This window comes from Macrotis lagotis, chromosome 4, assembly GCF_037893015.1.
Source record: "Macrotis lagotis isolate mMagLag1 chromosome 4, bilby.v1.9.chrom.fasta, whole genome shotgun sequence".
NCBI classification, from domain to species: Eukaryota; Metazoa; Chordata; class Mammalia; order Peramelemorphia; family Peramelidae; genus Macrotis; species Macrotis lagotis.
The window spans coordinates 270,761,056-270,773,960 of NC_133661.1; the positions used below are offsets into that span (position 1 = coordinate 270,761,056).

A 12,905-nucleotide genomic window follows, 5' to 3' on the forward strand; every position below is an offset into this window, starting at 1 on the left:
TTTACAGTTTTCCTTGGCTCCAGCTCATTTTACAGATGAGGAACTGAAGCAAACAACATTAACCACTAGAAAGTGTCTGTGGTCATATTTGAACTCAGGAAGTCAAGTCTTACTGACTTCAGGTCCAGCACTCTATCCATTGCTGCTCTTGATTCCTATGTTTGTATTTCAGTGTTTTTTCTATAACTCTGGTATTTTTCTTTTTCTTTAAGGGTATATGTTGCTTCCTAGTTGAACATTTCCCAAAGTCATGTTTTCCTTTCAGACTTTGTAGATTTTTGTAGTCATTATCTTCTAGGTTTGTGACTTGAATGTCCTTGTCACTATATTAACTCTTTATAGTAGGTTTCTTTTTTGTATTCTCACTCTTTCAGCTTACTTTCTAATTTTAGACTTTATGTCAGGGTCATGCCTTATGTACTTCTAGAGGGAATGTCTGGACTGAGCTTGTGTTCTCTTGGATCCTTTTGATATTTTCTTGAATTATTGAGTGTTATCTTATTCCAGGATCTCAGGGATAGTTCAGGCTGGGAACTTAATAAGAATTTTAGAATTTGTAAAGTGGTCTCATTCACAGTAAAGGTTCATCACTGCTCTCCTGATTTGAGAGGTCAGTCAATAAGCCTGAAACATAAAAAAAAACAAAACATTTTTTTTAACATTTTTAAATTTATTTATTTATTTTTATCCATTTGTACATGCATTTTCCAAACTACAAAATTTCCCTCCACCCTCACTTTCCATTCCCCTTCCCCTCAGCAGGGAATAGTCAGGTTAACATTTTACATAAATATTTTGTTTAAACATTTTTACAAATTAATAATTATAAAAAAACATTTTAAAAATAATTTTATTAAGAGGGATCAACAAGGGGAATATTAGAAAAATGTGTGACTAGCTCTCCCTGAATCTCCGAAAGTCTCACATTATATAGAGTTCAAATAAAGCTGAGTGACCTACAAGTAAGCAGTTTTTTTAAAAAGGGCAGTTTCCATAGTTTGCTAGAGTTGTACATTAGCAGGTAAGAATAGACACTCAATAAAACTTGGATAAATTAAAAAACTACTGGACTAATCCAAAACACAACCTTCCTTGAAGTAGTCCCCATCTCCCTTGGAGTGTCTGGCTTTAGCATGATATACATACATCCAAGTTAAACCAAAGCTAGTTACACAAGACTATATTCAAGCAATAAGGTATTTTCCCCACAGAGTATTCCTAAGTTCCTGACCTAGGTTTGAGTTTGAGCAACAGGCTTATTGTCTTGTCACTAGTAGTTTGCTGCTAAACTCAGCTACTAACAATCAAGTCAACTGTAAAGATCTATGTATTGGTTCAGAGTAACAGAATTATAGGTTTCCCTTTGGCCTGGAATTTCCTGCCCTGTTTATTTTGTCACAGGTTTCAAACTTGGCTAAAACTGAATTCCTTACCCTAGAACATTGCTTTTCTTCATGGGACCCCTCCTCAGTCTGCCCTGGAACTTCCAGTTAACACTCCTTCTCCTACCAAGCACAAGGACAGGACACCCTGTGTGAGTCAGACTTTTTCTTGATTTGGTGCACAATATTGGTCTTTTTTATGCTCCTATACACTGGAATGTACCCTGGCCAGACCCTATCCTTTGTGTCCACAAACCTCTCTTGTCTTTCTCCCCATGCTGATCTGGGGTGGAAATATGACTCATGCTTTGTTCTTGGATTATTCTGGTGTATTTTGACTTCTTTGCCACATGAGGCATAAAAAACTCAGTCCAGGGTAATTGTCATTGGAAATTTTAAGGTTTAGAGTTTTAGGTTTCCATTGTCTCGTAGGCTTTCCTTTCTGACCTAGCATGGACAGTTTACTCTAGTGAATGTGCAAAAGTGTCAACCAGACCAGAACAAGCCTCTAACCGGTGGATGGACAGAGCTGCACAAAGCAAGTTAGAGACGGTAGAGTCAGGACATAAATAAAAGGTCAAATTTCTAAGTGAGAAAAATACAAACAAAAACACATGTGCTGGAGCCCCATCCCTAATGGGTGTGTGTGAGGAGATCTCTGTACTTAATCTTATGGTTGTACAACAAGCTGTGGCCTGACAATGAGGGGCAACAGTAACAATGTGACAAGTCTGATTCATAGCAGGACTTCTTGCTTGTCAATTCTGGCATTTTGCCCTGGTGGAGGCTGTCCAGAGGATGAGCTCATCAAGAGCGCATAGGATTGTGGTTATGCCAAGCTTAGGATCTAGACTGCTTGCTGGGCCTTAGCTCTGGGAAACATGGTGTTTCCAAATATCTTAACAGAAGTAACTATTTTATTAGAGTTACTATCTTTTTTTTTAACCCTGGGAATTGTGTCCTTTTTAATCCTTTGTTAGTAAATTAATTTTTATTGCATTTTATGGTCCATATATACTTCATTGAATTATAAGCATAATCCCAAATCACTGGATTGACCAGATTTAACTCTGGCAAAGAATTCCTGACCAAGGTGAATGTCCTTCATTAAGAGACCAGAGCACATGTTTCACAGAAAGGAATCAGAGCCCAGACCTCAAGAGGGTTCCCTTTGACCTTTTTTAATGAGACAAAATATATGTCTTACAGAGAGACCATAATGCAGGTCAGTCAGGTAGTCACTAAATATTTATGAAGCCCCTACTTTGTGTTAGAGATAAACATTGGAAAATGATAGTCCCTGACCCCAAGAATCCTAATTGGGGAAGAGAAGGCACAAAAAGATGATGAAAAGGATGGCATGGAGAAGAAGGAAAGAAATCAGTTTTTGAAACATATTGAAGGGGTGGGAAATTAAGAGGTGCCTGGCCTGGGAATCTTTCTTAAATTAAGGTTCAGGGATGAGCCCTCTACCCTCCAATGAGAGGGAGAGACCAGACAGTTCTTAGGGCTGATGGAGACTTACAGGGAAGTTCAACTGGCTGGGTCTATAGAAGTTCCATAGAAGATCAGTATCTTCTCTTGATCACCTCTTTTAACATGGAGAGAAGGGAAGATATTGATATAGAGAATTATGAATGGTAGAAACAAAATCTGTAATCTTTTAATGCTGTTAAAATCTGGGAATCTTGTTAAGGGTTTGGGAAGGTCTTTGCTCTTGGGTTGTAAATTGATGCTGAAGTACAATATCAATGTTTGTGGAATTCCTGTATAGAAAGGAGTCCCTGACATCCTTCTGGGCCCTTAGAAATTCCTTAGAAATATAACTTTGGGGGTGACTAGGTGGCGTAGTGGATAAAGCACGGGCCCTGGAGTCAGGAGTACCTGGGTTCAAATCCAGTCTCAGACATTTAATAATTACTTACCTGTGTGGCCTTGGGCAAGCCACTTAACTCTGTTTGCCTTGCAAAAACCTAAAAAAAAGACAAAAAAAAGAAATATAACTTTGGCTAGGTGCCTTTGGGTCTAAAAATAGGATCCAAGAGGTCACAGATATACCATGAATTTAGCTAAGATTTAGAAAGCACCCCTGTTAGCCTAATTATCTTGCCTTATCTGTAAGATTCCTGCTTCCTCCCAGTACTGCCTCCCCTTCCCCCAGATGCAGCTGGAACCATAAGATAGTAAAGTTTACTCCCTCAAACCTGTGGGAAGCCCGTGAATCTTTGACTCCTTCCATCTCAGGAAACATGTTCAGACATAACACAGAGACCCTGACCCTTTCCTACTCTGTCCAGCCCCCTATCTATACTGAGCATATGTTTACATATGTTTGTATTAGTATAACAAGACAATATATCCAATTGCTGTCTTTGCTTCTGTATCTCCTCCTCAAAACACTATAAAAACCCTATCCCCTGAACACTCAGGGACTGTCTGATTTGGGTACTCATCATCCCCAGATAGTCCCCCAGGAATATTAAAGATCTCCAAACTTATCAAATTCTGGTCTCTGTCTCGCTTTTTGGGTATAACAACACCTATTGTTTCATTGTTTAATGTAAAATTTGTAAAATCTTCCACCTGGGTTCTGGTCATATAAGGGGGGAGTAGAGATTTCCCCTTCATCTCACCTTCCCATAGAAGCTGGTGTGACAGGAAGTGACATGTTGAACCTTGGCAACCTACATGACCTCCAAGGTGCAAGACCACTCCCCAAGGGCCACCCCTTGCCCAACCTACCACACAAAGGTTCTTGATTCTATCTTCTGTTTTTACGGGATGTCTACATCTCTCTTTCCTTCCTAGGCCATGTGCTCCCATTCTAGACCCTGATAGTTCATCATGGGCCCCCATGCCATGTGACCAAGGCTATTTCTCCCACTTTCTCTCTCCTGTCTCACTCTCACTCAAACTTCACCTTAGCCTATTTTTAAAGTGGTTACTGCTTTTCCAGGAGTTTTAACCTGTATATTTGTAACAATTTGCTATAATAAAATCTGAGCAGTTTTCATATCCCAGAGAGAGCTCAAATTCTTTTGCCTTTTCAGTGACCTTAAATCTTCTGTCTTCAGTCTCAAAATTGTTATTAGCTGGCAACTGTATAAAGTGGTCAAATTCTAAAGATCTGCTGCTAATTATGTAATAGTTCAGCTTGGGAAACAAACATATAAAATGATTTTTTTGTACTTGTTTTATTTTATTTTTTCATATTTGGCATGCAAACACCTATCTTCTTTTTCTACAATCATTGCAAATTCTACCTCAGACTAGTGTATGTAAATGTATCTAATGTAAAAAAAAGATACCCTTTCCAAAACTTTCTTCCCAGTTGTCACAGTGTTGGAAATTCTCACCATTAAAGTCAGGTTAAAGTAGTTGGCAAATAATTATCTTTCCATTAACATAGCAGTACCAATTAAAGACTGTCAGATTCCTTATTCATATTATTTAGCGTGCACCCAGAATAGTTAAAATTGAAAGTCCAAGGAAATGGGACAAAAGAGAATTTTTATAAAGAAGGAGGAAGAATTGGAGTACCTAGTAGAGAATATTGTTGTTGGGAGAGAGTAGGGAGTGAAGAAATAAAAAAAAAAACCCAGTATGATAATACTACAGCTGTATGACCCTGGAAAAGTCATTTTTCTTTCTGGGCTTCACTTTTTACTCTGAAGAATGAGGAGCTTGGATTAAATTGTCTTTTAGCACCTGGCCAGCTCATCTGTGGGGTGGTTGTGTAGAAGCCAGGTGTGGCAATAAGTGAGTGGTTTTTAAAAATAAATAAAATTTCTACATTCAAAAATATTATCCCCTTTCAACTTACTAGTAACAATTGGGGTGGGGGTGGGGGACCAGACCCTGCCTTTAAGAAGTTACATTTTAATGGGAGGGGACAACATGAAAAACGAAGGTACAGGATCCATTGTATTAAAGACAAGATAGGATTCTTGCAAAAAGGTGGAATTGAAGGAAGCCAGGAGGCAAGGATAAAAACGGGGAACAGTCAGTGAAAATGAGAGAAGTGCATCGCTTTTCTTTATGATTATGCTAATTAGTGACCAGCCCTGTCCACGGTCCTTTTCCGCCGGGCTAGCGGACCCGCCCCGGTGTCACTCCTCCTGGCTTGGCCGCCTGAGAGGCGCCAAGTCTCAGCACCGCCACCTACAGACCAGAAGCGGCGGCGGCGGCGGCGGCGGCGGCGGCTTCTCCGCCACGCCGCCCTCCCCTCCCCTCCCCCTCCCCCTCCTCCTCAGGCTACGTCATCGGGAGCACAGCCTCGAGGTCTCGCCGCTCGCCCTGCTCCCTCGCCGGGCGTGGTGGCGCGCGCCTGTAGTCCTAGCTACTCGGGAGGCTGAGGCTGGAGGATCGCTTGAGCCCAGGAGTTCTGGGCTGCTGTGTGCTATGCCGATCGGGTGTCCGCACTAAGTTCGGCATCAATATGGTGACCCCCTGGGAACGGGGGACCACCAGGTTGCCTAAGGAGGGGTGAACCGGCCCAGGTCGGAAACGGAGCAGGTCAAAACTCCCGTGCCGATCAGTAGTGGGATCGCGCCTGTGAATAGCCACTGTACTCCAGCCTGGGCAAGATAGTGAGACGCGGTCTCTCCTTTTCACATTTATTTCTATTTTTGCATGACATAAAAATTAAAACAAATCTATCAAATTAAAGGAAAGGGGGGTGGGGTGTCTTTATAGTGTAAATTGTTATGAATTAATCGAGCCTAAAACAAAAAAGGGGGGGAAAGAGCCAGCGAACATGACTGAGAACGCTTAAAACACTGGCGTGTACAGTTGTCCTCTTTTAATGACAACGGGGAAAGTTACGTTTCTCTTTATTAAAATTGACAGCATAACTTGGTAAAAGTTTGCGCAAAGACTTTACTCTGCACTGCCTCCTGCTGGACATTTTGCAAAATTATCAGGAACCGTAAAGCAATGAATTTTTGTACCAGCAGGAGGCGCTAAAACTTCGGTTTGGAAAGTATATGTAATGGAAGAAAACTAAAGAAAGGTGGCAGGATGGGCTATTCTCCCTGAATTTGATCAGTATATTCGTCCGGGGGGGGGGGGGGAATAGGTTAGTAGATTGGAATATCTCTTGGTCTAATTTAAGGAACTAGAAATAAACGCTCCCACAGCGTGTTAGGATTCGCGCTTCGGTGAATTTTGGGTCCGCCGGGCTGCCGTCAGTTTTGCTTCTGCGCCTGCGTGGAGCGGCGAGCGCTCCGCGTCTGTCAGTGCGGGCAGAGCCGAGGAGCCGGGCCGGAAGCGCGGCGCCTCGCGAGCCCTCACCATGAAGACGCGTTTCAGCTCCGTAGACATCTGCGCCATCCTCTCCGAGTTCAATGCCAGGTGGGCGCAGGTGGCCGCGGGGAGCCGACGTCCTCCCTCGTGTTCCCGACCCTCCCGGGCCGCGCTCGGGCGACGCGGGGCCTCGGGGTGGGAGGGCGCCCTCGGGGTGGGAGGGCGCCCCCGCGGCGGGGCCTCGGGGTGGGAGGGGGCCCCCGCGGCGGGGCCTCGGGGTGGGAGGGGGCCCCCGCGGCGGGGCCTCGGGGTGGGAGGGGGCCCCCGCGGCGGGGCCTCGGGGTGGGAGGGGGCCCCCGCGGCGGGGCCTCGGGGTGGGAGGGGGCCCCCGCGGCGGGGCCTCGGGGTGGGAGGGGGCCCCCGCGGCGGGGCCTCGGGGTGGGAGGGGGCCCCCGCGGCGGGGCCTCGGGGTGGGAGGGGGCCCCCGCGGCGGGGCCCGGGAGGCGGAAGGTCCGCGCACCGCGAGCGGAGGGCACCCCGGGCCGAGCCGGAGGGCTGCTTCCGGCTGGGACGTGCCTGGAGCTGTCATCGACCCGCCGGGCCGGCGGACTGGCGGCCCGCGATGCCAGCTCCGAGCTGCCCGGTGCTGCGCTAACGTGAGCTTCCCGGGCGAGCCTCGGAGTCGGGGCCAGCCCAGACCCAGGCCCCTCAGCGGGACCGCATCGCTCTCTGATTGCAGCTGGTTAAACTTAAAAACGTTAACACTGAATTTGAGAACTTTACAGAAATGAAATGACAGCTCTTGTCTAAGGAGAGGAGTTTAAATAAATGGGAACCATCGTTCCCATTATATTATACTAGACCTCTTCTAAAACAGTCTAAAGCCAGATATTTGGGGGTGGTGGTGGAAGATACTCCCTTGTGACACTTTTATTTACCTTAATGTGAGGATAAGGGTAGATCTAGAATGTAAGAATAGTTATTAGAATTGCCTCTTATCACGAAGTTCTTTTTAATTCCTTTTAGCTATTATACCTAAGATTTCTCCTGAAGTCATTGTGAATACAAGTGTCATATGACGTCAAAAATTCGATTTTTAACTGTATTAGGAGAAACGGTGTTCAGAGTGCAAAGGAAGTGTAAAGTTTTAATGTTGACTCAGCTTGATTGAGTACAGGGTATAATAATCAAAATGGAACAGAACTGGAAACCATACATACATATATGGATCAATGGAACCAGAGGGGGAAAAATATATATTTCTTCATATACTTGAAGGTCTTTCATTTGGAAAAGAAGCTAGACTCCAGACAACAGAATGCAAGTAGAAGTTAGGGATTAGCAAATTTGAACTAATGGAAGGAAAGATTTCAGGTAATGCAATCCAAAAGTGGATTGTGGATAGCTTCAGACTGTCTTCAAGTTTGATGAAAACTTGTCAGATATTTTGTAAAGGGGGTTCTTTTTCAGATAGAAATTGTATTAAGAGGGCCTGAGAGCTCTTCCAAATGAGATTGGTTATTTCTCCCTGTTCTGGTTGTGTTCATACCTACTTCTGTGAATTAATGCAAGTTACTTAACCTAGCTCTCTGTTTCCTCATTTATGAAATTAGGGGATTGAATTAGCTCCGTAAATCTTTGTATATTACTGATGCAACTTATATTCTACCATGGTATGTTTTTCTCAGTTCTCTAAAATTTGATTTGTTACATATTTTCTTTTGCCTTGCAGCCTGTTAGGAATGAGAGTACACAATATTTATGATGTGGATAATAAGACATACCTTATACGCCTTCAAAAGTAAGAGTATATTATATTTTTTACTTTGTTCTGTTTATGTAAATATAAGATGTTAATTTTTACCTTAATTTTTTCACAATTGTTTCTTTAGCAAGTATTATTTTTAAAGGAGATTTTTTTTCTTTTTTTCACAGACCAGACTTTAAAGTTACACTTTTACTTGAATCTGGGATACGAATTCACACAACTGAGTTTGAATGGCCAAAGAATATGATGCCATCTAGCTTTGCTATGAAGGTAATTTTCACTTGGACTGGAAAAGCTAAATTCAAAATTAGTTTTCTCATTTAAAGTTAACTTGGTTTCTGTATATTTGATTTTCCTTTTTTTTAGCTGTTAATGAAACAAAGATATATTGTGGAAATTTACTTTTTCTTTAATGTCATTTTTTTTTTCATTAGAGTGAAGGGGTAGAATTTAATTACTAGTAAATTTCTAGAATGTCTTTGTAAATGGATAATTACTGCAAATCTAGAGTAGAAAGTTGTCATCACAAAGGAACAGCATGACTTCATTAAGAAATCATATGATTAAGGGGCGGCTAGGTGGCATAGTGGATAAAGCACCAGCCTTGGAGTCAGGAGTACCTGGGTTCAAATCCGGTCTCAGACACTTAATAATTACCTAGCTGTGTGGCCTTGGGCAAGCCACTTAACCCCATTTGCCTTGAAAAAAACTAAAAAAAAAAAGAAAAGAAATAGTATGATTAGACTAGCTTCTTTTCCTTTTTTGACAGGTTTACTAAAATAATATATAAAAGGAATTCAGTTCCTTTATGTTAATTTATGTTAAGTACTTTCTATGTGCTAAGGTGAAATTAAATACTATGTCCTATTATGTTCTACTGAGAAAATAGAACTTGTACACAAGTAAATGTATTACTAGAGTATTTTAGAGGGAAGAAAGGTAGGGTTCCCAGAAGCATTGCCACCTAAGTTCAGCCTAGGAGGAAAATGATTCTGGAAAAAAGGAAGAAAAAGATATAGTTGAGAAGGTATGAAAAGTAGTTTGTGTAAATGCACAGAGGTGAGAGGTGATGGAAAATGTCATCCACATCCAGGGGAAAAAAATATGGAGTCTGAATGCAGACCAAAGCATACTTTTCACTTTTTAAAACTTATTTTTATATATTTTTTTTCCTTTCTCATGGTTTCCCCCCTTTAGTTCTGATTCTTTCACAACATGACTAATTATGGAAATATGTTAAACATGATTTTATAACTTGTATTAGATTACTTGCTGTCATGGGAAGGGGAGAGGGAGGAAAATGTGGAACTCAAAAGTAACAAAAAGATGAATGTTGAAAACTATCTTTGCATGTAATTGGAAAAAATAAAATAAAATAACATTCAAAAATAAAATAAATCATCAAAAAAAGAAAATATTAGTAATATAAATTAAACTTTAAAAGTGTTCTGTAATTCAAAGAAACTGGAAAATTTGTAGGAATGGTAGGTTTATAGGGAAGATAATGAAAATTTCATTTAGGAGATAGTACATTTTTGTTGGCTACTGAACATCCAGGAGGACCTATCCAGAAAATAATACACGATAATTCAGGAGAGATTTTAGGACTAAACTTGTATATTCGGGAGTTGTCTGCATAGACATGGTAATTGACCTCAGCAGTTAGCAGAAACCAGAATATCACTGTTAAGGTCTGAATATGATAATAATAAAGTTAATAGAAATAAATATGAGCTTTCATACTTGAGTTTCAAAAGAATCAACTTTACAAGTTGAAGTTGAGACAGGGTTAGACATTAGTTCATGTGAAAAATATCTGGGAATTTTATTTGACTGCAATATGAATTGATAGTTTGAGTTGGGTAATAAAGTGTTAGACTATTAGAGATTCATAGGGTCCAGAACTAATGAAGTGTGAATCTCACTGTACTTTGCCGAGATTAGACTATATCTGGAGTATTATGGTCAGTTTGAGGTATTACTTTATTGGAAGAATGTTGATAAGCTGTAGAGCATATAGAAATGGGAAGCGAAAAAATCAAAGGACTGAGTAGTGTCACACACTACTCAGTGCTAAATCCACATTTTTAATTCCCTTAATTAAGGAGAAACAGCTACGTAATAGGGAAGTAGTGCTAGGAAATAATGTTTTGTTCTAGAAAGTCATAGGAGATATGAATTGAAACATAGGGTGTTCTATTATAGACATACTTTTTTCCAGAATCAGTGATGTTTTTAATTTGATTGTTATTGGCAGAGCAAAGAGGTAGAGTTTTAGGAAGTACATATATAACAGCATGGCAGAAAGACGATAAAGGTGAAGCATTGCCTTAACCTGGCTAATTGAAGATGTTTAGCCATAAAAAGAATCATGGGAGAACATAATAGCCATTCACAATTGAACAACTGTCACTTGGAAGGCATTTAGACTTATACTTTCCCGAGAAGGTGGAATCAGAATCATTTGGTTGTAATTCAAGTTCATATATCATCCAAACATAGAATTGTCTACCATAGCAAGTAGTCTCCAAAGAGGTCTTCAAAGGCTTGAAGACTATTTGTCAGATATGTTGTGGGAAGAATTCTTATGAATTCAGGGAGATTTCAGACATATTGATTCTTACTTCTATAACATTTCTCCTTAATGTTTATCACCTTTTCCCTGTTAACATGACCTATTGAAAAAGTTTCTTGATTGGTCTCTACTTCAAGTTTCTTCATGTAGTTGCCAAAATAATCTTCCTATTGCACAACTTTATTATTCTATTTACTTGCTCAAATTTCTGTGTTTCTTTTTGAACAAAATAATAATTCTGTAGCCTGACCTTTAAAACCTCCCTAGTTTGACTCTTGTTTGCCTTTTCACCATTATTTCAAATTACTCTATTTTTCCAGTCAAACTGAACCACTAGCTGTTCCTCAAACTCAGCTTGTAAGTTGTCCCTGTAATTTGCTACCTTTGGTCCTTAGGATCCTTAATTTCCTTCAAGATTTAACTCAGTTGCCAAGTTTTAAGTAAGTCTTTCCTGATTTCCACCTCCATCCCCTAACTTACAATTGTTACATATATCATAAATGGTATATGTCACTAGTGTTATAGAAAATACCTTGTATTTTTGTATCATGTATGCCCCACCCTCTACTCCCAAAAGACTTAGGGATAGTGATAGTGATAGCTTAGTTTTTGATGAAAGTGTGTGTGTGTGTATGTGTGTGTTTGTGTGTTGTGGTGTAAATTTCTGTATAACAGGAACTTTTATGATTTTTTTATTATTCTTTGTATCTCTAGTACTTTTCATAAAGTTAGGTACTTAATAAGTACTTATTGGTTTCAAGTTCAAAGAATAATTATATTAACCAAATTCTGATTCAATAATAAATGATTTAGAGGTTCATTTTTATTATACAAATGATGTTTCCCCCTCTTTTTGGATAGTGCCGAAAGCATTTGAAGAGTCGAAGATTAGTCAGTGTAAAACAACTTGGTGTGGATCGGATTGTAGATTTTCAATTTGGAAGTGATGAAGCTGCTTATCATTTAATCATTGAGCTTTATGATAAAGTAAGTATATTGAAAACCTTTTTTTTCCTTTCAAGAAATGACAATTATTACATCATGTATTTGGGATTAATTTATTCTACTATGAAGCAGAGATGGAGAGTTCTTTTTATATTGAAGACTCACAGAAAAAGTTGTCCACAAAAGAGCAGCTGGATGATGCAGTGGATAGAGCACTGGCCTTGGAGTCAGACAAATGAAAGTTCGAATCCAGCCTCAGACACTTAGTACTCACTAACTGTTTGACCTTGGGCAAGTCACTTAAACTTGATTGCCTCACATCCAGGGCATCTCCAATCCTGATTCATATCTGGTCACTGGATCCAGATGGCTCTGGAGAAGAAAGAGAGGCTGGTAACTTAGTATAGCACCCTTTGACTCAAATCATGTCATAGCCTCACCTCCCTGATGTCATAGTCTTCTTCAAGAATGAAGGACAAACATCATCTTCAACAGTGATGGCCCACCAAAAAGGCATTGTAAGAGTGTTAGGCACTCCTCAATAGTCTAAAATAGTAGATAGACTCCAAAATGTGGGCCAGGGTCTAATACCAAGAAGTGTGTGATCCATTGGAGGGTTGGAAAGTGGATCACATCTGGGGTGTTAGAGCCAGTTCATACTGGCTCTGGAGAACCAATTTAAAAATTTTCATTCTGTGCATTTCTGTCTTGAAAATTAGCAAATGATAAAAATCAAGAATTGATTTATTATTTTATTATTAATTTATTAATTGTGTAGATTTAAGAAAGTGATGGGAAAATGTTAATATGCAGATTAAACTCAAAAATTTGTCTTGCTTATATTTTGGGGGAGGTAAGGACCTAGTTGTTAAAACATTTACCTACACACTGCTGGATCCACCTCTCGAAGTAGCCAATTGTGAGACTTTCCTGCTCCCAATTGTGACATTGTAGCTTTTTCAGGCAACTTTGGTGGTAGGACTCTGTTTGC

General features: G+C 40.3%; 1 protein-coding gene across 2 annotated transcripts in view; it reads left to right on the plus strand.

Annotated features, from left to right (window-relative positions):
• The first annotated feature begins 6,598 nt into the window (after nt 1–6,598).
• NEMF (nuclear export mediator factor) overlaps nt 6,599–12,905 on the plus strand; it is a 78,039-nt gene continuing 71,732 nt past the window's right edge. For both annotated transcript variants that reach the window (XM_074236009.1, XM_074236010.1), the window contains exons 1-4: nt 6,599–6,734; nt 8,359–8,427; nt 8,562–8,664; nt 11,831–11,956. In XM_074236009.1, the coding sequence (XP_074092110.1) occupies nt 6,676–6,734; nt 8,359–8,427; nt 8,562–8,664; nt 11,831–11,956 (357 nt within the window). In that variant the 5' untranslated portion in view covers nt 6,599–6,675. The remainder of the gene's footprint in view (nt 6,735–8,358; nt 8,428–8,561; nt 8,665–11,830; nt 11,957–12,905) is intronic.